At 32.8% G+C, this 26,842-nt stretch overlaps 1 protein-coding gene across 1 annotated transcript; it reads left to right on the top strand.

The window, feature by feature from the left end:
- LOC143235716 (uncharacterized) lies at positions 1–25,158 on the top strand. Its single transcript, XM_076473927.1, has 10 exons — positions 1–122; positions 369–466; positions 2,008–2,071; positions 3,117–3,234; positions 3,416–3,567; positions 4,052–4,308; positions 7,601–9,784; positions 19,260–19,335; positions 23,188–23,294; positions 24,307–25,158. Exons 1-10 carry the CDS (start codon positions 1–3, stop codon positions 24,414–24,416), a joined length of 3,288 nt encoding a protein of 1,095 aa, XP_076330042.1. The 3' UTR covers positions 24,417–25,158.
- The last annotated feature ends 1,684 nt before the right edge of the window (positions 25,159–26,842 follow it).

The raw sequence follows: 26,842 nt of genomic DNA, 5'->3' as shown, positions 1-26,842 counted from the left end.
ATGGATGACTGGCTCCTTCTGACTCCATCCTGTCAGTTGGCAGAAGAACACACTCAGATGCCACAAAAGCAGACTTCCTTATCAGATTGGACAAATCTATTTTGTCACCAATGTGATATCTTGTAATTTTGGGTGTGTATTTCAACATTCACTTAAGTCGTGCTCAATCAACTCCTCTCAACCTTCAAGCGATGGAAAGAGTCACCTGCCTCCTTCTCATACTACATGGATGGTTTTATTCTCCTCTGGGGACATGTGCATCCCTGAACATCTTTGGGACAAGTTCATATAAGATCCCTTTAGTTGTCACTGCACAGTCAATGGGTCGTGCATTCTGATCCTTTGGATCATCCTGTCTCATTACTCAGGAGCAACACTACTACTGGGGTATCCATTTCACCTCCTCATATCAAGATCCATCTGTTTACAGATGCATCTATTCAGGAAAGGGAACCTTGCATTCAAGGTCAGGAGTTCTAGGATACCTGGACAGAAGACGTGTCTATTCTCCACACTGATGTTTTTGAATTTCTTGTATTACATCGGGTGAAGGTTTTTGAAGGGGAAAATTGTTATGATATGTTCTGACAATTCTATGGTTGTATATCTCAGATTTCTCATCATGGAGGCACACATTTTTGAGACCATTGTTTTTATATCGAGCATATTCTCTGCTGGGCACATTTCCATCATATCACTCTTTTAGCATGTCATGTTTCCAATATGATGAATTTAATAATAGATCACTTGTCTTAACCCAACCAGATTTTTCTGACAGAAAGAATACTATGAAGTTTGCTAGTGGATTTGCTCTCATTTCAGGTCTCCAATGATCGATGCCTTTGTGACTCACTGGAATTTTCAATTGTAGTTGTTTTGGTCTCCAATACCTCATCCATAAGCATTGGAAGTAGATGTTTTCAGTCACGATTGGGCAGATTTATATCTATATGCCTTTCCCCCATTTTGGCTATTTTGCCAGATTCTGACTGTGGTTCATTTTACTTCTTGTAAAGTTTTCTTGGTTGCATCTTATTGGTGAACTCAAGTGTGGTTCCTGCTTCTTCAGTATGTGCATGAATTTTCACTTTTACCTCTTCCACATTGGAAGTCTCTGTTCAGACAATCTTAATCAGAGTTTTTTCACACAAATGTTTGGAAACTCAGTCTTCATGCTTATGTTATGTAGTTCTTTTCCTGACATAAAGGTTTAACTTCTAAGGTTTCTGTAAACTTAAATTAAATCTCTCTGTAGGCCAGCCATATTCATTTATCAGTGGAAATGGAATATTTATCATCAGTAGTTTATTCAAAGCAAAGTAAATTTTCTTCATCCAAAAGCATCTATAATATCCCATTTTCTTTCAAGTATTTGAGAAGGGGATTGCTTTGTCTATGGTAGTTTTATATAAGGAATTGTTATCCACTGTTTTTATGTATTATAACTATCAGAAGGTTTTGAAAACCTGGTTGAATCAAGTATAGTAAGATCCTTTTGTATTCTTCAGCCCAAATGATCTCTTCAATTATTGGATTTGGATTCAACAGTTGTTTTGCATGTGATTGTTCATCCTCCTTTTAAGCTAATAGCTTCATGTTCTTTGTTTCACCTCTCAAATTGTATTTTGTGTTGTTGGATTGTGTATGTTGTCAGTCAGAGTTGTTTGCAATCCATGCACATGGAACTCTTTATCATTCCACATTTGTCATGATTTACTGTGATCATTTTTTCTTCCCAAGATTCTGGCAGTCAGGGAAGAAGAAAGAAACTTTTCACCAATCCATTTGCCAACCATTTCTTACCTTTATGACTAATCAAATCCCAATTGCTTCTTATGTCCTGTCAAGGCTAAGTGTTACGTGGCTCATACTAACTCATTTTGAGGTACTAGGAGCTGATTGTTCATTTGTTGGGATTCTTCTATTTTCCATGACTTTTCTCTCATTACCCATACAAGGTGGCTTCGTAAATTGATTCACATGACTTATAATGGATTATCATTACAGGAGAGGAATCTTTTGCATGTCACATCTTATCAGATATGTTATACCTCTATGTTATTAGCTGCAGGTTGGTATATGGACCACTAATACTTTTCTATCTCATTACTTACAGAATTTGGCAATAACTCCTTCTGAGGGCTTTTCAACTACATCCTGTAACTATTGTGACCATGTCTCTTAGACTTTAATTCTAGGGGAATAATTTATTCAGTCTTATACTCTGGTTTCCAAGGTTCCTGTATTTTTCACTGGATCCCACTCTGTGGTGAGTGTTGCTCAGGCAGATATGTGTTATGTTCTCAGTTCTGCACCAGCAAATACTTTAATTGTAATTTTTACAGATTGCAACATGCTTTGTTGAAATGGGGTGTTCCATAAAACCATTTTATTACCTATTGGATGGTATTACCTTATTATGGACCACTAATTTTGGATAATCATGAGTAAAACTAAAAGGAATCCTGTCCATCCCTGCTGATCTTCAGGTGAAAGAAATCAGGATTGGTTTGCTTTTAAAAATATAAGAAACTTGGCTTACTTATTGCACAGTTTTCAGAGTATTATTCCTCAGGACTCTCCAGTATGATTTAATCCTTCAGATTCTACTAGTGGAGTTTGGGAGTCCTTACCACCCCTATTTTTTAGTCGCATGGGTATCGTACAGAGGCTTTTAATTCCAGAGCATTTGAGTGTATTCCTTCACCCTTTGAGAAGAGGGCAAAGTTGGGGATCCTACTCCTAGGGTCTCTAGATGTTTTGCCCAGGTGCCAGTAGGATTGGTACCAGCCTGCACAGGAGTCTGCTTGTAATTCTTGTTCAGATTTTGACCCAAAGCTATCTGGTTAGGGAGTGCATGACTCTTCTTTTTGATGTTGGTTTAGTATAATGTTCATGGAAGGTGGTCCACTATCTCATCATAGTTTAGAGTGTGGAGTGATCCCTTTATAGGTCCTTGATTGAGCACAGGTTTCATGTCCTTTCCATAATTCCAGGGGCAAGCAAAATACTTCTTGTCCACTTGGCTGGGGAATGAGGATGAGTAATCCTAATTCCAGACTGGATGAGTTTTGTTCCTTTGGTTGAGTAAGGCATAAGTTATTCCATCATTCAAGGCTGGGGATGTTGCATTTTGGACTTCTTCCAGTGGAAGTGAAAGTTTGTCCACTTTTGTGTTACTTAGTTTCTCCTTGTGATTCCGGTGGTGTGAAATGCATCACTTTATGGCTGCAGGTTTGAATTCAGTCAAAGTGTATTTATATAAAACATTGTGGTCCAATATTCATTGCCTCCAACATGGGATATAGGTACCATGACTCTTTATTTCCAACCCCAAGTTGTGGGAACCTTAGCTATCTGGTTGGGGCTGGCCTATACTGATGATTACTTGTATTCTATTTCACCTTTGACATAGGAACTAAGTTCCAGACAAAGAGCTTACCTGGTCTGGATGTTACGTAGTTCCTGTACTCTTGGTAGACTCCTGTTCTATACAGATGCCTTATATATGGATTTTCTTGCACTGGCCTTCTTGATGTGCGACTTTGGCCATAGTGTCAGCAGGTGGTAAGTACATTTTGAAAATCAACACTGTCCTAAACTGATAATGTATTTCTAATGATACTTATCTTTGTTGATACTTTCCTGCCCTACCTCTCCACCATATATCAAAAAGGTGATTACATTGTTGGGATAAGGTGTTTATATGCAGTACCAAGATAGAGGGTGCATTGAAGATGGTGTAAAAATTTGCAAATTAGAATTTTTCTTAAGCGTTCAAGGAGGGTAGAAAAGACTGGTTGCAAATCTTCTTAATGCTTAGATGAATAAAGAGTGAAAACCCTGGAGACTGAGAAATAACTATAGTGTCAGTAGAGGTAAATGTTAGCAGAAATACATTTTCAGTGTAAAAATTTTAACTTTTGTTCTGTTTAAAATTTAAATTCTCATTAAAACATCTGTATTTTCTTGACTGTTTAGCATTTGTTTATTTTTCTTTTTGGCTTTTTCTTAAGTTTTGTGTCTCTGATGTTTTACTTCTTTTTCATAGTGTAACAAGTACCATTACTCCTGCACATGTTCAAGCTAAGAATAAGAAGGGTTTTTTGGGAGTGCAGAAGTGTATACAATTGGAAAAGCCAAGGGAAAAGCTAAAAAAAAACAAAAGTGACATATCTCAAGATACACCCAGTTTGTTGAAAGTTTCTCAGTTTAAATCAAACAACCAACCATCTGCAAGTGAAATGACACCCATAATTGAACAGTCTCTCATAATGGAGGAAGAAGCTCCCCCTTTCTTAACTGACAGTAAGTGTTTGTCAGTTATTTTAGGTACACAAGAAAGGTAGTATTGTTTGAAATGATTGTTGAAAGCTTATGAAAACAATTTCATCAAAATATACTTCCAAACAAGACAAAAACCCAATCAATTTCTTGAGCAAAAAATAGAATTATCATCAGCATTGGTTTTGCTTGTATTGTAAGTTGTTTAAAAACAAACTGAAGTTGAATTGAAACTTCCTTTAAATAATGTAAGTAAAATGACCAAGCTTTAGCTCAAAGTATATTTATTGTAACATTTTTTGAATGTGAATGCTAATAATGTAGTTAATTGAATGAAATAGCATATAGCAGACATTACAGTGCATTATCTTCTTTCAAGCTGAGAAAATATAACTTAGTGATTGACTAAGGTGTCAGTCATATTACTTAAACTACATTTCATAATGATATTTGGTAAACTGTTGTTATTGTGTAATTGTTTAACTCTTTCCCTTCCAAAATGATAGGTGTCCAGGTGGGTTAAGGCATTCGACTCGTCATCTGAGGGCCACGGGTTCAAATCCCTGTCGCACCAAACATGCTCGCCCTTTTAGCCATGGGGGTATTATAATATTACAGTCAATTCCACTATTCATTGGTAATAGAGTAGCCCAAGAGTTGGCAGTAGGTGGTGATGACTAGCTGCCTTCCCTCTAGTCTTACACTACAAAATTAGGGATGGCTAGTGCAGATAGCCCTCAAGTAGCTTTGCTCGAAATTCCAAAACAAATAAACAAAACAAGGATAAATGCTTTATATCTGTTTATATGCCCCAGTGGCTCATTGGTAAACATGAAGGTGTATTGTGTAAAAACCTGATTTTGATACATGTGGTGGGCAGAGCACAGATAGCCCGTTGTGTCACTTTGTGCTTAAGTACAAATAACCAAACTTGGTGACCAGATTTTTGGTTATTTGGCTGTAGTACTACTCAGTACATCTCTTTAAATCACATGCTGTAATACTGTAAAACTTGATTAATTTTATTAAATGTCATATTTCAGATGTTTGTTTCATGTTAGAAAGCATGTATGTAATATTTGAGTTGCTACTCTGATTTGTTTTCTTCTTAATGTACTTAGGTTTTGCAGGATGTAAATGTTTTATGAGTGTGTAATTTATAAACTACAATATATCTGAAGTAAAAATTCACTATGGAAATGTAATGGATAAATCTATAGATTTATATACCAACTAATTATACATTAAACAACACATAACTTCCCAGCATTAAAACTGTATTATTATATTTAGCCCCTATGCATGCTTCTAGTGTGGTGAGACATGTAAATTTTTTTGGTTTCAGTAATGCTTATTAGTATTCATATGATGTATCTATCCAGGATATACATCTGCTGTAAGTTTCAATAAATATTTGGCATGAATATAACCAAATGTGACAGATATTATTTGTGACACTTAGTTCTTATTATATCATAAAATATAGATTAAAAAATCATGAATTATGAATATCTATTGGATAAATTAATGTTTAATACCTACTTAATGAGCAAATTAATGCTGATTAGTTTATTTACCTGCTGGATAAATGAGTGTTCAGTACTTCTTGGATATATTAAACTTGGCACTAATCACACTACATTACTCATGGTAGCCTTTAACAGGTTTTCTCTTGTGCTGCACTGTTGGGTAACAAACAACTGTTTCAAAGCCAACTTTCTCTTGTGGCACAATGTTTGGGCCACTTTGACTATTCCTCTTGAATGGCACAAGACTAGGAATTAGTAATACACAGCAGTAAATTTGTTAAAATTTTTTTAACATATGCTTTCTAAAAAACTGTATTTTTAACTATACCACCTCTTTGGTTTTTATATATTACAAATTTAAATGTCACTAAATTAATAAGGTTTGCAAGATTGCATTGAAAGATAAAACATTCTCAAGCTTGGCTTGTTTTGAATTTTGTGCAAAGCTACACGAGGGCTAGCTGCACTAGTTGTCCCTAATTTATCAGTGTAAGACTAGAGGGAAGGCAGCTAGTCATCACCACCCACTGCCAACTTTTGGACTACTTTTTTATCAATGAATAGGGAATTAAATATCACATTATAATGCCCCCATGGCTGAAAGGGTGAGCATGTTTGGTGTGACAGGGATTTGAACCTGCAACCCTCAAGTTATGAGTCAAGTGCCTTAACCACCTGGCCATGCTGGGCCACATTCTTAAAAGTTGGGACACTTGTATTATTTTGGATGTGTTATTTCAGACTTCTTTTAGTTGGCAAAGCAGAAGTTTTTGTCACTGTGTTCTTTTGATTTTAACTCGGTTTTTCTTATACTTTGTGGGAATGTAAGTAGTGGAAATAATTTAAAAGTTTGTAGGAGAAAAAACTTAAAATTTTAATAAGATGATCTTTATTGGTATCTAAAAAATTGTAAATGCAATTTTAAATAGGGAAGGGAAATACATTTCATGGTTGGTGCAGAAATTCTTGAGGCAAAATAGACACATAGGTTTACTTTATTGGGTTAAAAAGTCTTTGAAATTGTAAATAAACATCCTTGTTATGAGTTAATGAATGATAAAAGTAAATTGTGTTTGTTGTTTGACTTAGGTGTAGCTACAAATCTCTTCAGCACATATCTTTTCTTTGTTTAGCAGAGCAGTTTTAGTTGTCAACAAGTGTATTACTAAGACCTGTGTTGAGAAGTTAAACCTTTAGTATACCAGAGAACTCGCTTGGAGTGTAAGAGATTCAGCATTTAAGTTTGATTGTGGAAAATGCAAAATTGGATTGCTACAATATTGCTTTGTTGCTGGTCTATTACAGGAAAATATGGTGTTTGTCATTTTGTGAATTGTACTCTACATGCAGTTTTGGGTTATATATAGGTTTTTTTTTCTTATAATGAATATTTAATTACATTTGTGAAGCTTAATGTTAGATAGTGATCTAAGGACTGGTCTGGTGTGATAGGCACCAGTTTTCTTTTTGTTTTCTATGAATGAGTTTCTTTTAATGGTCAACTTGATTGATGCTAGTCACATTTTAAATACTACATGAGTTGAAGTTGAAATTGAATTGGTGCTGTGTAATATATAATTACGTATCTGGAGATTAAATCTTTAATATCCGTGGCTGTAAATCTTTGAAATGTTGGTAAACTTCAATATAAAACATATAAGTATCTGTCTGTCTAGAATAAATTGTAAATTAGTTATACTTTATAAGTTATTTACTTATTTTTAATAGTAATCAGTTTCTAATTTGTTGACTAACCAGTATTTAAAACCATACTTCAAATCTTTCAGATAAAGATACCTCAAGTGTTTTAATATCTGATGATATCATCTCTCATGTGAACATCAACAACAAGAGGCGGTACTCGTCAAGAGTTGAAGGAAAGCAAAAGTCAGGAGAGTTTCTAGAAGAAATACATAATAGCAGTGGAGATGGTGACAGTCTTGATTTGTTACTAGCAGGGCTAGGAGAAGAAACCATAGCATCATATAGACAACTTCATCCTTCTGTTTTGCTTGAAAGAATATCAAATGATACATTTACAGATAGCAATGTTGGTGAGATTTTGCCCAATACAATAAAATCAAATCATGGAATAGAAAAACAGGAATTTAATAAGAACATTGATTTGTCTCTCACACCCAAGCTACCAAAACTTCATAGTAAGATTCCTATTGTAAAATCTTCAAAAACGGAAAGTGTGAAAAAGTTAAACTTAGTTCAGAATTGTCCAGAAGTGTATACTGTGTCCATACCACAGCAGTCAAAGAAAAAGGAAACCTGTCTTGTGAATTCATTTGATGAGAATTCTAGAAGGGCCACATTTGTTGTTCAGAGACTGAAAGAAGACTCCAAATTTGAAACTGATACCAAATCAATTGAAAAAGTTGCACTTAGCCAGAGCCAGCAAGAAAATGGCAGTATATTAAGCTCAAAGGTATTTAGTGTAATAGAACCAAACCAAGATATTCAGAAGCCTGAGTTGCAGTGTAATCATAGTGACAACTCTAAGAAAGTTGACAGTTACTTGTCAGGTAGCTCAGATTGTGTTGGAGACATAGGAACCTGTGGCCAAAAGGAACCCTTAGTAAAGAGCAGTTCTGAAGAGAAAAGACTGCTTCTTTCTCCCACAGTATCCCAAAGGCTGTGTGATAAGCCTAAGCCTGTTCACAATCCTTCTTCACAGGAGGAAGATGTCACTTGTATTTTACCAGAAGATATGGAGCTGACTTGCACTCTAGATGCCTTAGTAGGTGGTCAGTCAAGATCCTTAATAACAACAGATTTGGTGGATGGGATTCATCATTCACAAGGATCATCAGTGGAAACAAACCATAGTTCACAAGTCAGGAAACTAGCTGAGAAGGTTGAATTATCAGGAGAAAAACCCATCAATTCAGTAGCAACACTTGAGCATGAGCAAACATTTAGTGAAGATGATGATGATGACCCAGAGTATATTCCATCAACAAAGAAACCTAAAAGCAGAAAAGATAAAGAAAAAACTAGTGGAAATTTGCATGGGAAAAACAGAAAAGGAAAAAAGATTCCAAATTTTCGATTCTTTTCTAATAAGGGTAGCTATATGTCTGGTAAGTCTAAGACCAAGAGAGCAGATAATCAGACAGGTGAAAAAGCTGTTGAGCCAACCCAAACTGACAAGTTGCATTTCTCAGTGTATGATTTGTCTTTGAATGAGTCTAATACTCATCCAAATGCAGTTCGTCCCAATATAGAACAGGTCAAAATCAGATTAGTTACTGACAAAAAGAATGCTGAAGATGAACTTGTCGATAATGGTAAGCGTTCAGTGAAGAAACGTAAGAACCAAGGCAGTGGTGTACCACAGAAGAAACCTTGTCTTGATCTCGAAGAAGTTTGTTTAGAACATGGAAACCTCACCAAAACTAATGATTGTGTAGTAGAGAACTCTCAGTCCAAGATGTCAGAATGTAAAAAGAAACAAAGAAAGATTTGTATTAATAAATGTACATCCAAGGAAAATCACAACATTGAAGGCATATCACAGGCTAAGGATAAAAAAAAAACAGACAATATACAGAATTCTCCCAAGGATTCCCAAGTGCTATTCTCTGCTAAGTTAGAAGACACTTTCAGTAGTTCACCTCAAGAGAAGAAGAATGATTTAGTTGAAGAAGATATGGAACAGTGTAAGGAAAATACTTCAGAATCAAGAAGTGTTGTGTGTAAACAGAAAACAGACAAGCAAAAAACTAAGAAACCTTCAATGAGGCACAAGAAATTATCAAAACCACAAACCCTCTTTGAAATGCCACATAATGACCAAGATGATTCTTTATCCACCAAAAGAACTTCACTATCAACAGGAAAACTGAAACCCTTCTTTGATGATCCATTTAAAAAAGATGCAGATCACCTTGGTGACAAGGAAAACAAAGAGACTGTTTTCATTGTTAATAAATACACTGAAACTGCAGTTGAAGAAATGAAACGTAAGTTTTACTGTGTGGAAAGAAAAACAAATATATATTATTTTACTTTTCCAGGTGAAAACAGTCACGAACTGTTTCCTATGAAAATATTTTAACTCAGTACATGCAAACATTTGTAGTGGCACTTTGAAATTTGTCATTTGAAAGCTAAAATTGTTCAAATTGGGAAATACATTACTTAAAACTTTGGGATGTTTTAATTATTCATCAATTCATAAAAAATATAAAACATGATATCAGGATATTTAAATTTAAAAAAATCAGCAAGTATGTTTAGAGTAGGCATGAACAATTTGTCACCTTGTTAGAAGAAATTTGAATAAAGCTTTAAAGCTTCATCTAATACACCTTTCAACATTTTAAAATATCATTTAAATTGTAAATTATGTATTTTAAAAGCTTTGCAATTAATGTTTCACCCAATATTTTAATTTTTCAAAAATTCAAAATGAATATGTTAGGTTTAAGTTTAAAACCGTAAGATCTTCCAGAAATTTCTAGAAAATCCCACAATAATTTCTTCTCATTCTGGTTGGTGTAGCTGACTGATAAGCTTGCTAACATTGTCAGGTTGATCTAGTGAATGGAAAGGTAAAAAAAAAGATAGAAACAACATTAATGAAATAAAAGATGCAAGTAGGCTTACTAATTTTTGGTATGATACATTTAGGAGTCATTTCTAAAGATTTACTAATGTTACAAGTAATAGCTTTTCATTGGAGAAAGGAGGAAAATTCTGTATGAACACCAGCTTAATGTAGTTAAGTTACAGAATAATATGTTATAACAGTGAATGAAAAGATTCACTGGAGAAAGAACAAGCATTATAGGTAATGAATAAAAGGTAGTAACTCTCTTTAGTCAAGAGCTTCGTGTTATTTTCTGAAACACCCCAATCCTTGTATTCATGCTTAATTTAGTATTTTTCAAGCAGATTTTCCATTCCAAATGCAAGTATGCATACTTCCTGGATGTATATATGAAGGATTAACATCTCATAAAACAGTTTGACATTTCAAAATATCACAACAAACAGTGATTTTTGTATTGCTTGTGATAATGTAAACTGTTACAACAAACAGCATGTTGTAAATGCAGAAACAACCAGTTTAGTTCATATACTTGCATGTTAACTACAGTGCAGATTAATTAGCTGATACTACATTATAAACAAGGCATTTATGAAGCATACTAGTTTAAAAGCCCTTCAAAAATAATGGGAAACTAAAGCCTATCTAATTTGAATTTTCTGTTTTGCACTTGCAACTATGCTGCCTGTGACATAATAAAGAGCCTTTAGCTTCAGGAAGCCACAGCCTTGCATGTTAACTACAGTGCAGATTAATTAGCTGATACTACATTATAAACAAGGCATTTATGAAGCATACTAGTTTAAAAGCCCTTCAAAAATAATGGGAAACTAAAGCCTATCTAATTTGAATTTTCTGTTTTGCACTTGCAACTATGCTGCCTGTGACATAATAAAGAGCCTTTAGCTTCAGGAAGCCACAGCCTATCATGGACAATATTTCTTTTACCTATAGAGTGTCTCTTTGCAGCAATAATTTTTATCCCTTCAGTAAATACTCTATCATTATTATAAATTTGTCTTCATAACAAACAGCAGATTAATTTCACTTGGTGCTAAACATATCTGGTATAAAACTCCCTCCTTGATAAGTTTTCATATAGAAAAGAAAAAGCCGGAACTTAGGAGTTTTTTATGCCCATGTTAGCAACTGAATTTAACTAAAATGAGAATGGGCAATCGAAAGAGAAAGTATTATTTGAGAAAAAGTGGAATTGTAGTTGTGTAACTCATAAAATTCAGAGAAATCGAGCATGAATGACTGACACTTGGTTTTTGTTTACGATGACAGTGTACAAGAGTGCTTATACCATGTGCTTCGTTAGTTTTCTTTTGAGAGTTTAGTTACTAATGCGTTTTAATTTTTTTTGATGTTTTGTAATATATATGTGTGTGTAAAGTACGTAAATGTGCACATAGTGCACTGAATGCAGAAGATAGGAACAGAAATGCAAGTTAGCACATGCTCTGTGTCATGAAAATGCAAGTTCCAAAAGTCTAGCACAAGAACTGTACTTGGCTTAAACACAAAGTGAAGGACTAATTCCTGAATTTTATTTACTTTTGAAAAGAAATTTCTTTCATAGTTTTGGATATCTTTCTTGAACTTCAGTGTGTCAGAGTTTTATGCATATGTGGTCTGGGATTCTTCTGCAGTAGGTGTCTTTGACTTGTTGGTGATAAATTCAAACAATAAACAGACAGTACAGAATCCACTTGTTTTAAAATAATATATTCAAAACAGGTCAAATTTATGTACAAAAACTCTAAACCATAGGATATCACAGCTAAACTCTAAATAGTTATTTTCCTGTCAGAAGTCCACAAAGGCTGATTTAATTACTTTAAAATCCAGTTGATAAGACAAAATATTTTTCTTTACTTTTATCACAATAGTATCAGTGCTACCTCATAGGTTACAACAGTTGTACCTTGAACTTTAAATAATTATCTTCTTTTGCCCAAGTCCATACAGATGGGTTTAATTACTTTAGAATATCCTTTGACAAGACAAGTTATTCTCCTTATCTCTATTAAACTGTGAAACTGAATTTAAAATTTTGTTATGCCAGCTAACTTCATATTTTCTTTCCCTAACTAGTTTTCTGACTGAACTGCACCTTACTTTTTTCTTCACTTGTTCACCTATATTTGTATGTTGCCCAAATAAATTCTGGGATTTTCCCTAAGCTAAGAAGCATGATGATTTGACAAGATGCATTAAGCAAATGAGAAAAATATGGAAGATTTAAGCATGACATCAACAACATTATTAAAGCCTAGACAACAGTATAATTGCAAACACAGTGTACAACTCATTTAGAGTTACATTATTAAATTTTTGCAACTAATGCTTGTAAAATAATCCATCTTCATCACTCATGTTTTAAAAGCTAAACAATCATTAAATATTAAGACACAAAATGAACTAAATAACAACACACTAAATAGTCTTGTATATTCAACACTATATTTGCATAGTGCAGAAATTTTTATCTTATTAACTTTATACATTATCTAGGAATTATTAATTTAGTCTGAGTATATTATGACTTGAGAAACATTACTTGGGGTTTCACATAAGTAAACTGCTGGAGCACTCAGTAGATTGTTACCTCTGCCACACAGTGTTGATTATATTAAGCTTTCTACAAATGCAAAATTGCGTCCATATGTTCACTGTTGTCAATGAATAAGAATACTTTTTGTCATGTCAATGAGAAACAATATTCTACATATTTTGACCAAATTTTTGACTAAGTTATAAAGAAAAAATAGTGTCAAAAATTGGTGTTAATGTTAAAAGTTAGGAATTTTATTTGTGACCTTGCCCTTTACAAATTAATCACTTCTAAGTTAGGTAATAGCCCAAATGCATAATAATTTTAATCCAAATTTATTAGACTGTTTTTAAGATATTTTGTTGATAAACACATGCACTGGGGCAAAAACACAACCTCTGTCCACTTTCAATGGTGGAGATAATAAGACGTAGTCTAGTTTCACATTTCTGTACTGTTAATAATAAAGCAATTTTTCTTATGTTTAAGTGTTTTAAAGAACAAATAAAATAATTTTTTTTTAACAGTAATGGGGATGCATATAAACATTTAAGTCAAGGAAGCAGATTTCCAAATAGAGTTATTAGCAGCAATATTATAAATATTAATTTGAATTATTAAGAGTTTACTTTCAGTAATAAGTTGTATATTGAAGTCTGGTTTCAGTTATAATTTGTAGCAGTATAGTAGTTGGTTCATTCTGTTAATATTAAGTGAAGGAGAAAGGAATGTTTAAGGCATATCTACTCTAGTCAGTTACTTTAGTCACACGTGTTTCCCTTGTTAAGCCTCGTATTTCATCTAATTTTTATTATCCAGTGACAGTTTTCTCTTGACAGCTAAAACATGCTGCATCCTTAAGACTTCAGTATTTTGTGTTCCATCTAATTCTGTATCTTTCAACAATATTACCATCTCTGAGTTAGAGTATTGTTTATTCAAAAATGTACACTTACCATTGATTTAAGTGAACATTTTGGTTTCTTTAAAAATTTTGAGGCAAGTGCATCAGTTATTTTTTCTTCTTTTTTGGATTCCTTCATAGTGATAATTCCTTCTGGAAACATGATCTAACTGCAAGTTTGAAAGCTTACACTTAATACATCAAAAAGTTTTATTTTGTTATTTTACCACAATTTAAGAACTATTTTCAAAACTTACATGATCTAATACAGTTCAGATTAAGAGCTGGTATTTAGTGTTTTTTCTCATGACAACCTCCATTCTTTCAGAAAATACAGCATTGTCACAGAAAGTCGCAGCTTTTGAGGTACTTTTAACAGAACAGCCCCAACTTTGTCTTGTTTTAGGGAAGCTTCCTCCAACTTTGTCATTGCATGAAAGAGTAGATTTGTGGAATAACTTTTACTGTTACCCTAATTGCAGTTAGATTTACTTAGACAATCTACTGAATACTGAATATGCTTTGTAAGAATGACATTTAAATTTCCATGCTGCTCTTGGAATACATCTTTCACTGTCTGTATTGTGAAATCTAATTATGCCTGTTGCTCGACACTTAATTTCTGTTGTAACAAACTTTTGCGGAGGACAGAAAGTTTGATCATAGACCACACATCTTGCTAAACTTTTTAATGAAACTTTCAGTTGGTGCTGGCTCTTTAGATAGGGTTTAAAAAGAAGTCTGCTGAAGCTGCATTGCTTGGTGGTGACTGGTTTGTGTTTGAATAGGGCTACTGTTTCTTCAGCCATCCTAGACAAGAAAACAGATGAGATTTTTGAACCTCTGACTAGTTTAAAAATATTACTTACTGTTTTATTAATGGCACCAGGACATATGCCATGGTTTAATTCAGTAGTATAAAAATTCATTTTGATGTAAGGATGAGAAATGTACTTCCCCAAACTGAAATTATACTAACCCCAACTGTTTTTTTTTCTTGTTCACTGAAATGACTAAATAATAACAGAAAATGTACATATATATATATGTATGTGTGTGTGTTTGTTTGTTGCAATATTGTGTACTACAGTGTTACAAATCTGAAAATTATATTTAAAGTTGAGCACCCAGAATTTTGTTTTTTATCTGAGGTCAAATTAATATTCTTTATAATTTCTTACAATTAATTCTGATTTATTTTAAGAATATAAAAATGAGCTTGACAGAAGTCACACAGATTGTACAGTTTTATATTATATTACTAATATTTAATTTGGCTAACTTTTGTACAGCCTGTTGTTATAGTATCAAGCAGATATATTAAGTAGTAAGTTAGTAGGTTGATTTCTGAAGTGTTAAGGTGGCAAAATGGAACAAGTGTGTTTGGCCCCAGTGTTAAAAGTACCTAACGTCACTGTCTTAAATATAATAGGTATGTTAAATTAAAATGATAAGAAGCATTTAGCTTAGCAAGTTAAGCTTTTGTTCTTAATTATTGTAGATATAATTCTAGTATTCTTTTTAATTTCTTGTAATTATTCACTTTAATTACGATAATACAGTAGCCGACTTGAATTAGTTTATGCAATTATTAGCCGGATTGTTGATGCTGGACTGAACCTGTGTTTGTTTGTCTTTAATGTTGATTAGAGAGTAGCAGTCCTGACCTCCACCTTGTGATATTAAAAGTACACTTTCCTTATATTTACATTGAGAACTTTAGGAAAAAAAAGATTTGTAGTACTAATTAAAAGTTACTACACTAAAACATAACTGAATAACATGCACTTGAAAAAAAGTAGCAGTTGTAGAACCAGTTATACCCCTGTGCTCAGTGTTTCAAAGTGAGGATAACACCATGCTTTCTGAAGTGCTCACTGATACACATGCTGGGACAGATCTTATTTTTGCCAAGTGCTATAAACTAGTGTGTAACCAAACTAAGGTTAATACTATTCACCACATTATATGTGTTGTAGATGTAAGATTTGTAGGCAAATCAACCAATCTACATTAGAAATGTACTAGTATTTCTGAAGTATTGAAAATAATATTACTTAATTCATAAATGTATAAAACAATGTGAAATCTTTGGTGGGCCACCTTGCCTACATATATATTAAAAATTAAAACAACACCCAACAGTCTGACACTCATAACATGTTTTTTTGTTATACAAAAGTTATGCTGAGTTCTGAGTGGGTAGTCTGATCATATTCACCAAATACAGTTGTTTATCAGTAAGAGTTTACATGGATAAATAAGTAACCTAATCCCAGTGTAAAATAGTCATGAAGGTCAGAAAATTTTGTAAATGCAAAACTACATGATGGAATATTTCAACTTAATCAGTAATTGCGTCGGTTGTGTTTGTATATCCGGTTTAGTATGTATTAGTCTGCCATTCATAAATGGACTACTGATCTTCCAAAATCTTAGTACATAAATTGATAAGGATGATTTAGTCTTTTCTGTTACTGACTCATTTCACTATTTTCCCAGAGAGATCAGAACTGTAATCAAGTTGAAACTCCAACAAAACATATCTCTTAGACACCTCTCCATATTTGAAACTGTTACCTTATTGACACTCAATGTTGTCAGATATTAGGTTATATTTTATCTAGAGTAAGTGCAGTTTTCGATAAGGACTTAGATGTATGTGATCCATTGTTCTGGTTCCTAGACTAGATATTTTATTATAAGACCACAAAGGGAATTAAGGGAACCCCACAAAGGCTCATTTTGCATTCAGTGTTCAAACTACTATTCTCTGAGAATGGTATGTGACAATGCCTCTTCAATCTGGTTCCTTGAATACTGATTTTGATTACTTCTTGTGGCTTATGTCACATGACTTTTGCTTTCATTCCTTCTCAAGAGTGATTGTAAACTATTTCTGTTGTCTAATCTAATCCCTGTATGCTCATTCAGGAATTCTTTCTGGAGAGTTTGTAGAAGAAAATTAAAATGTTATTTTTGGACATGTTTCTTTTAAGTACATTTCCCCTACATTTTGGGGAATTTCTATAGAAAGTGTACACAGACAAAGGTAGCTAGATGTGATATTGACTGACTGGACAAAGATTATTCAGAAAGAGTTTATGAAGTGACTGATTACATCAAACTAGATTTAACAAACCCCTCACAATCCAGAAGGGGACATTTTTATTGAAAACAACAACAATAATTACTGCCCAATCCAGTTTTTCTTAATTTGCACTTTTTTTGGGGGGGGGCTATGAAGAAGGCAGTCACCTACAAAGGCTGTGAAAAGTGATTTGATGTGATGAGGTGAGCAAAATCCATCAGAGCATCACGAATTTAACAGCCAAGCACAAAAAGTATGGATGTCTCTAAGTGACATGCAGAGTTATTCAGGAACCTTTAAAAACCACATAGATAGATACTGTGCAACAAGACAAGTACATTATTATGCTTGTAACTGCTTTCATAGTGTTCCTGCCTGTTCATCCTATTGCTGACTATCGTGATATTTTGACCGTTTCTTCCAAATTAAAATAAGTTAGCAGAAACATGAAAGGTTAGCATTTGCTTAATTAATGATGCTGAATTTACTTCTTGTGGGTAGATTTTAATACTAGCTAGTATTGAGACATGAAAGTGCTATATTTAAAAAATTTAACATTAAAAAATGAATACTTCTCTCAAAGCTGTCTCAAGAAATATGTTCAAAACCATCCTTTTAACCGAACTCTATATTTTGACACATATCTAGGAAAATAACTCAAAAGTTGGATGATATAGTATTCAAATTTTATTTCAAGGTAAAAATGTTAAAACATATTCTGTTGTAGGGTAGGTTCTTTTATATTTCTTAAAATATATAATCTGATAGCTAGGAAAATGACTGAAAAGTTTGGTGATATGGTATTTGAATTTTCATTCCAAGATAAAAATGTTAAAATATATTCTGTCGTAGAGTAGCTTCTTTTGTACTTGTTAAAAATAATGCCAAATATAAGTCATATAATGATAGCAAATTAACTTCTTTTATAATGTCTCTAGGGTATGTTCATTTTGATATAAAGTTGTAAGCCTAAATTCAAATAGGATGTTTCAACAGAAATTTTGATAAATGGTTTGCCTAACTGACAAATAAACTTGCAGATTTCCATGGCTAATTTAACTGAGTAACTGAATAGCTACAATAACTATCACCACTACACAGATATGAATCATTCATTGAATACCTTTTATTTTTCAAGTTACTCACTTTTATCAGTGTTTTTGGTCTCAAGACCACCCTTCCAAAGTTCTCGACTCTCTGGGTCTCAGTCTTGGTATTTTGCAGATTTTGTAACTGAAACTGACTAAATTTGACATCATGGGTGTTTGTATCATTTACACTGACAACATGATAGTTGAGGTTGGTTATGGAAAAAGAAAGTAAAATAGGGAAGGAATTATGTAAAAAGAAGGAAAAAGAAATTTGAAAATTAGCATGGAACAAAAATTACTTAAGGTGAATTAAATATAAAGAATCAAAAACACAAACAAAAGCATGTTTAGTTGGAGATAAAGAGACATGTACATGTTCTATTTTTTACAAGCAGAGCTAAGAATTAAGTGGGTAGCAGTTGTATATCCTTGAAGTCCATTTTCTATTTAATGACATGCTGTTGTTTTTTATTTATGTACAAAACACAGTTGGTCCAATATATACACTAGAGATTCATATTTTATTTATTAATACTTATAACTTAATATGTATTAATTTGAATAAGACATGCATACTTTTGATGGTCATGAAAATTACACAATTAGTTTAAGTTCCCAGGTTTCTTTTGTTAACTTTTTTTTCACTTGTTTAACACTTTACTTGTAATTTTAACCATCTTTATATTTTTTAAAATTCCAAATCTTCAACACTACATTTAAAAACCAACCTAAACACTTTTCTGTTGTTACGGTAGATGTCATAGATAGTTGTAAACTTATTGCTGCTGCTCACTTACTTATCCCTAATTGAAGGAAAATACTTTCCAAAAACAGTCCACTTAGGTTTGTTTATTTGAGGTTTTAAGTAGGTAAGAGTAAAGCATTGCATTTAAGAACTAAGTAGTTTTAAAAAAGAAAAATTTATTTGAAATTTTTAACCATTTAAAGCAGTGTTTTTTGCTAAAAGCTTGAAATTTTCTAGTTTCAAGTGGTATCACTTGGCAAATGTAGTTTTTTTTTAATGAACATAACTAGTTTAAGTTTATGAAAATCTCTTACATGTGTTAAAAACTAAACATGATTTCATTCTTAATGATTGTGTCACAATGAATCATCACTGAAGAAATGCATGTGTTCGTTTAGAGACTTATCACAGTGTATATCTACTGTGACCAGACAGTAGAATATTTTTGTTTGTAAAATGAGAAATACGTAAAAATTTGTATTTATTTTTTTTAGAATCTGAAGACCAAAGTTGTCCAAGACAGAGACGAACAGTGTCCCGGGTTTCATACAAAGAATTACCTCTTAACAAGTAAATATTGCATTATTTAGCTTTTCAAAGACAAAAGAGAGTTGTATACATCACTCAGGTTATGGTGTGATTTTGTTGAAATATCAATTATTTTGCCTGAGAGTTGAAACAAAATTGACAGTTCTGTTACACTAGATTTGAGATACAACTTATGTGTAAGGATGTAATTAATACTTGATTTTAGACATGTGTATATATGTAGTGTAGAATATATCATTGTATAAGTAGCCATTTTGTGCTAACGTTGAGCTCTCCATAGAGAAAATTTGATGGACCATCAAAATTTTATTCAGTTATCAGTTAACTGTGATAGAAACTTTTGTTTTCCTCACTGATGGCTGTCACTTCATTGTAACAACTGTTCAGTGTTTTGTTTTGACTGACTCTTGTTTCTAGAATGGTTTCTCATTGTTATTGTTTTGTGTTTTGTTGACAATCTTTCTGTGTTATCAGATGTTGCAACATCTGAAAATTGATTTTTCCCTATATGAAACTGCTACTACTCATGTTTCCTTGTCTTTTTTACATTATTTAACTTGTGCAGTTGCAGTGGAATGGCATATTAAACATTAAAGTTTGTTTAATGAGAAAGAAGTCAAAGGAAAAGGAAGAATCCTTCCTTGAACTCTGGTACAAGTGGATGAGTTCAGTGACACATTCTCTTTATGGACAGGATGCTAGCCCATCACAGGTTAACCTTCCAGTTAATATCTGGCATCCATCATAAAACAGGGTTGATTAAAACAGTTGAGGACATGATAAGATATTGTAAGCAAGTTTTAAATTCACAACCAGCTAAACCATGACTACAAATTTCAAAGCCACTGAGCTACATTCCTTTTATTTGGAACAAGTATTCTGTAAGATTTTGGTGAATAGCTGTTCAGTTTAGTTTTTCTTGAAAACCATGAGGAATATTGAGCCAGCACTAAACATTAATTGTTGTTATTTGCTGGAGGGTTCACTGAATGATTAAGGCAGATATTTTCAAACATATTGATGTATATATACATTATGTTTAAATAGTTGTTTTATTCCTTAGTGTTTAAATAGTTGTTTTATTCCTTAGTATTCATAGAGTCTGACCTTTCTTCTGCAAATAGTTCATCTCATATTTTCCTTTTTTTGAGGACATTAGCTTCCTTAACTTAATGTTTCCATAATAAAGCATACCTCTGTGATTTCTGAAAACCATTAATGTTCCAAGGAATGTTTTGATGAGACATTTCAGACTTATAGTACTGCTTTTAATCTTTCTGCACATCCATAGAACCAGTTTCAGCTCTAACATGTGACCAGAACAGTTTTCAGCCTACATTTTATATCCATGATTTTGTTTCCAATTGAAACTGAAATGTATGTTCATCTTCTTCAGCTTGAAGTTAAGTTTGTTCATCCACCAATGTAGAACCAAGGGTGAATGTGTTAAGTTTGTTTCTATATGTTGTACTGCACACATCAGGATTCTCTCTTTCCTGGCTGGTATTGCTCTTGAAGCAATAATACCTTTCCACCACTTTGAAGCAGACATTTTTCTGGCTCTGGTCATCATTCTTGGTACATATCCATACAAGCTGTTTAAACTGCAGCCTTCTTTGTGAAGTCATTATGTATTTTTCTCTCATTAACATACACACATAGCTTCTGCAACCTTCCATTAGTGGGATGTTACAGTAATATTTTTTTCATGGAGGAGATGTTTTCCTAAATATGCATAACTTAGAATGAATTGGGTAACACAGTTATCAAGTGTTCACAAGGTTGTTGAAAACTTGTGAAATAAAGCTCCTTCTTGATCTATCCAGTTCAAAAATGGTCATCCATTCAGTGAGAAGTTTCAAAAAATTGACAGTTTATCTCAGTTTACTGATTTGTTGGGGTAGGCATATCTTTTTCCAAAAGTTGCTAAAGCCTGGAGTGTTGAAAGAAAAGTACAGTGGAGTCCCAATATACTGTTACTGACAATTTCACAAAGATAACTGTTCTTCTCTTTACCTGAATGTGAGAGAACAGGATAATCATAAACTGAGAACCTAGTATCCACTTTACAACATTCTTACATTGTGTTCATTTGTGCAGTATGTCTTTATCTTCATAATGTCATCCAATATAAGTAATACTATTATAATGGGATGGGCATGATATTTCTATGTGGGCCATGTATTTGTCTAGTATCATACTGACAGTCATGTAGACCAAACTTTTTTAGTCTGAAGTTCCTTCCATGTGAATAATAGTTTGAGACTCCCCAACCTATAACTTTAGCATGGTGATAGTAAAAAAACCAGTAACCTCTCTTTTCAACATAATTTTTATTGGGTTATTTTTTATTTAGAGTTAAAATTAATTTAGCACCCTTGTTTTGGGCCCATTTTTGGTGGCCACTTAAAAAAAAACTTCATAGCTTCCATGTTGGGGTGCACTTCTCCTTTTGGAAAAGATTGATGAAGACAAGTGGTACTGATTTAGTAATTATTCATTTAAATTATTACTTCCACCATCACAGTAAAGACTCAGTGTGTACTTCTGCCATCACCTTTACATTGCAATTGGCTTTTGAATTCTGCCAAATTAACAAAGTGTAAATTAATGAGTGTAAATTAGTATGTAGCTAATGGGAAATTTAACTTAAATCAGTGCTAATGAAGGTTCTAGGCCCTTGTATTCAGTTTCACCTTTATATTTTATATTGAAGAGAATAAAGGACAACTTACCAGTGTGGATTTTGGGTTATTTTTTGTGTTATACCTGTATGTATTGTTTTTGCTGCTCTGTTGTCATAATGTTAAACTATTGGAGTTTGAATGATACAGAATTTACTTAGAGATGACAAAAGTATTTGTGATTGTGGCTAGTATCTTTGTCAAATGCATGGAACAATTTCAGACTGACTCTTTCATCTCTGTCTCCAGAATACAAGTCAGCCTCCTGACACTTTTTTTTTAGTAACATCAAGGGCATGCATTTTATAGTTTCAGCAGTAAGTAACTCATTCTTAGTGAATAATCTGTTATATGTTCATCTCAAGTATCAAACTCACAAACTGCAGCATATACTGTATCTCTTGAATATTTAATAGTACAACAGCATAAAGGAATTTCAGAAGCTGTTAACCAGTCTTGTAATGTGAAGTATGTTTATTGTTACAATGCAGGCACCCTGTAGCCAGTTTATTGAAAAGCTGTTGAGAAAATTAGTTATTTTCTTATCTGTATGTTAGAAAAATATGGTTGTTGGTGGTTTGTTCACAATTAGTACAACTTACTTATTGTAGATTCACTCCATTTTTATTTATTTTATCCAAACTGATAGTTATAACACCCACCTAAATTTTGACTTAAAAATGAAATAGGGTGTAATATTATTACTATTAATATTTCAAGGCAGTATTACTGATTATGTAATTATGTTTGATTTATTAAAGTTAATTTTTACACTAACTTTAAGGGCCAAAAGAAATGTAAACTTAGCATTTTTATATCTGTATGTGAGAAATTAATCATTAATTGTTTCAGTATTGTGTATAAGTAAGCTGGTGACGAGTTCCTGAACTAATTACCCATTCTACACTTTTGTTTACTAGCTAATGGGAAATTTAACTTAAATCAGTGCTAATGAAGGTTCTAGGCCCTTGTATTCAGTTTCACCTTTTATATTTTATATTGAAGAGAATAAAGGCCATTTAACTGTACAGCTGTTGAAGTGGTAATAAGTTATCAAATCCTTGGTAGATATTTCACAAATCATGATAGGACCAAATCTTCACTGACAAAGCAAATCATTATTTTGTGGTAAAATTATATTATCATATGGTGGCTTTTAAATGTATAACTCTTTGCTTCTATTTTGTAGAAAACTACGCCAGGGAGATGCATGCTCTCTCAATGTTTGTTCAGATGTTTCTCCTACCTTTAGTGGGAAAGAATCACGTGGAACCAAGAAAAAAAATAAAACAAAAAGTAAGAAGAAAACAGCTTTGGATTATTTAATAATTTTGTTTTCTCCCAAAGAGAAGCCAATATAGGTCAAATTAATCCTTGGAAGAATGGAAATTGAGCAGCAGAGAAGTATGTCCTTCCAAACTTAAATGGCAAACTGGAAAAGTGGGAGAGACTAAGATTACATAAGTGTAAACATATCCTTAGCAGGTTTCGAACAAATACTCAATCTTGCTAGCATGATTAAATGTCAAGATATTGACATTTCTCTACTTTTATTATGCAAAGTAAGGTATTCCAAATTCTTTCATTATATTAAGAATTAATTGTTTTTCCAGAACAAGGTTTCAGGTTCTCTTTTTTATAAGCTGCTCCAACCAACACACAGTTTCTTCTCATGCTTTTGTGGTAATGTATGAAACAATTTTAACATTGTATATAATTCCAACAATTTCCTGATAAAATAAACTAGCAATTATAAAACTCATAAGTGAAATTTGACACGCAAACAAAAATTACCAAAATATGTGAATATTGTATTAATTTTCTAGAATGTATTTCAACAGATGTTTCTTCTTTTAGTAGGTAACATAAATAGAAGAATGGAAACCTGTGCTGAACCAGAAAACAATGATCTTGTTATAATATGATTTCATATACATAACCTATTAGTGGATCAGACTTTAAGGCCATAGAATGTGACATTGTTTCTTGCAGAGGGTTTGTTCCAATCTAAACTAAAGGAAGTTTTATAAGAAACATTTTATTATTAAACTTTAGGTAATTAGATGAACTTGTATGTGAATGCATACAGTCATCTTTGAGAATGGTTATGGTAAAAAAGAAAGAATGAAGCTGAAAAGTGGTGTGTGGAAACAAGATTGTTTTGTAAACATTACACATTTTTTAGCATTAAAGTTGGTTTGTGATCACAAGAAACTCGAAGTGAATGAAGATTTATGTTTTAATTAACTTAATGGTACATAGAAAATTAATTTTTTTAAGGACTTGTGTTGGATTTCTTTCTTTACAGGTAGTTATAGAAACAGCTCAGACTTGGTGTCAAGAGAAGAACTGTGCATGAAAATGGAAAATATTTTGAATACTGAAGAAAACAGCATAACAAGTATGCCTTCAAGTTAAGAAAGTTACTTTATTTCTTTCAGAATCTAATTGTTAGAAACTTCATTTTTATTCCAATGAAGTTGTATTTTGTTGCAGACTTCAAATTTAGTTTTATTATTTTAACCACTTATCTAAAGATGTGTAAAGCAGTATACTGCACTGACTTCCTACTATTATTGCTATATTTTATCAGTCATTTTACTACCAGTAAGCATTTATAATTTTGAACATTTCTTCCTGTATGTAATACTGTCAGAGATATAATGTATTATTCTATAAATACTAAAATTATTGCATTACAGAATATTTCTTCTGAGCATTTCGACATCATGTAATATTAGTGTTTCATCCCATTTTGTTAGCTTATTTTTTATTCATAAAATATGTAAATAAACACATTTACATAGTATTCAGATTTGAGATAATTTATCACAGTTGTTTATTAGATGTAATGGATCTTCTGACAATCTGATACAAAACAGTGCAAGATTCATTTAAGAGATTCCATTAAAAGTTGTATAAAAAAAAAGAAAGTGCAACTGTGTTTTGTGTGTCCAGAACTTTTTCATATCTGAATCGCTAACTTTCTCTGGACTTTACTTATAATCTTAATATTCCTGAAAGATTTGAGAGAAATTCTCCATTAGTATGAATTTTATGATTGTAGAACTTCCCACACTCTCAAAGGGTTGATGGCAATTTGACAACTTTGATATGTAGTGTAGCTTGTCCAAAACATATAAAGAAACATTTATAAACAGCATCTCTGAGTGTCAAACACTTGGTATATTGAGAATAGGTATCACATACATCTTGTTCATGTGTACTGCTGATTTGGTGGGAAAAATGTTTCTTTTTTTAATATGAAGTGATCTATTGTTAACTACACCTGTAGTGTGTTATCAAACAAATGCCAGCCACTTCACCATCAAATATGATGATTTATTCAAACCTTCACCGGTAGGTGCTCCTTTCTCTTAGTAAACAAACAAGTGTTAAATCCATTAATAAATTAATGTGAAATAATAACAGTTTATTTAATATTATAGGCCCATATCACATGAAACACACAACCTTAAATATGATAAATAGCTAGTGTGTAAAATCTCTGAAATGTACTTAGTTATATTTGTAATTGAATTTTCAAAATCAAGACAGATTTCTCATTCTTGATCATTTGTAATTATTATGTCTGAAAGATCTTGTTTTATAGAATTTTTTAAGGGGGGAGGGGAAGTAAAATAACTAAAAGTTGCTATGAAGAATAGTTAGATCAAACTACACTTTTTTTCACCTAGATATAAAAAGAATAAGAGGCAGTGATCTGTCTATAAGCATTATAACAAGAGCAAAGTTTACTTACCTCTTGCTTGAAATTCATTTTGGATGGATAGCTAGCTAGTTACCCATCAGTTCACTGCACTGTGCAGTTTACAAATAAACAATGTATGCCATTGTCAAAATTACAAGTCTCTCCTCCTTAATGACATAATTGACAACTGAATTTTACCAGATGATGAAAAACACTGAGTCTACACAAAATGTCGTGCTGTATTTATCAACCTTTGGGTATCAAATCACATGGTGAACTTATGTAGACTTCTCTCGAAAATCTACATGATCAAAGACAGACTTATTAACATGATATAGAATCTAAGTGGAAAATGCAGCTGTTGGAGACCACAGTGGAGCATCCTAGCTTCTATCCTGTTCATTATCTAAGCTAAGGACTAGCCCATACAGTTTCACCTACTACATTAACCTTGCTATCACCATCCAAGCCAAAGAAACCTTGTCTAAAGAACTAGGTGGGAAAGTGCAGGTCAACCTCTTTTACTTGCAAAATTAGAAGGTAAACAGCAAGCTAAAGGTCTAATAGAATGTCACATAACTGGACTTCTGTGAGTAACTCTTGAACACATCAGGAAACTTGCCAGAATGAAATAGAGGGCTGACAACAACCATCAGGGTCTCTGCACTTACCCTCTGGTATTCCTGTTCTAAGTACAACTCAGGTTTGGGAACTTTGAAACTCGTGCCAAAAATCTTGACTCCATGCTCAACAACTGTTGAATCACCACAGTATGGCTAAAGCCATCTGACACAAACAGCCTGTATGGAGTGGCTTAAATTACCACACACATGTGAAAGTAAAGAAATGCCTGATATCACAAAATATTTTATGCAGCTGAACTGAACCATTTAATACTATGGCAGAAACAACATGTTAAAAAAACACACACACTCCACCTCCAAGATCTTTCACACATCAATTCAACATCTTCAAAAGAGCAGAAAAGGGCTGGAGTACATGAAAATCCCTCAACTGCCTGTGTTGTCAGGTTAGCAGGTTTAGGGCCACCATCTACTGTCTGTTCACAGCTCCAGGTCCCATGCATAGAAGACCTTGCTGTGTTCAGCACTTGATGAAGCCATATATGGAT

Source organism: Tachypleus tridentatus, chromosome 12, assembly GCF_004210375.1.
Source record: "Tachypleus tridentatus isolate NWPU-2018 chromosome 12, ASM421037v1, whole genome shotgun sequence".
Taxonomy (NCBI): domain Eukaryota; kingdom Metazoa; phylum Arthropoda; class Merostomata; order Xiphosura; family Limulidae; genus Tachypleus; species Tachypleus tridentatus.
Note: the sequence above shows the minus strand (reverse complement) of the source record. Positions and strands in the feature narration are given on the sequence as shown.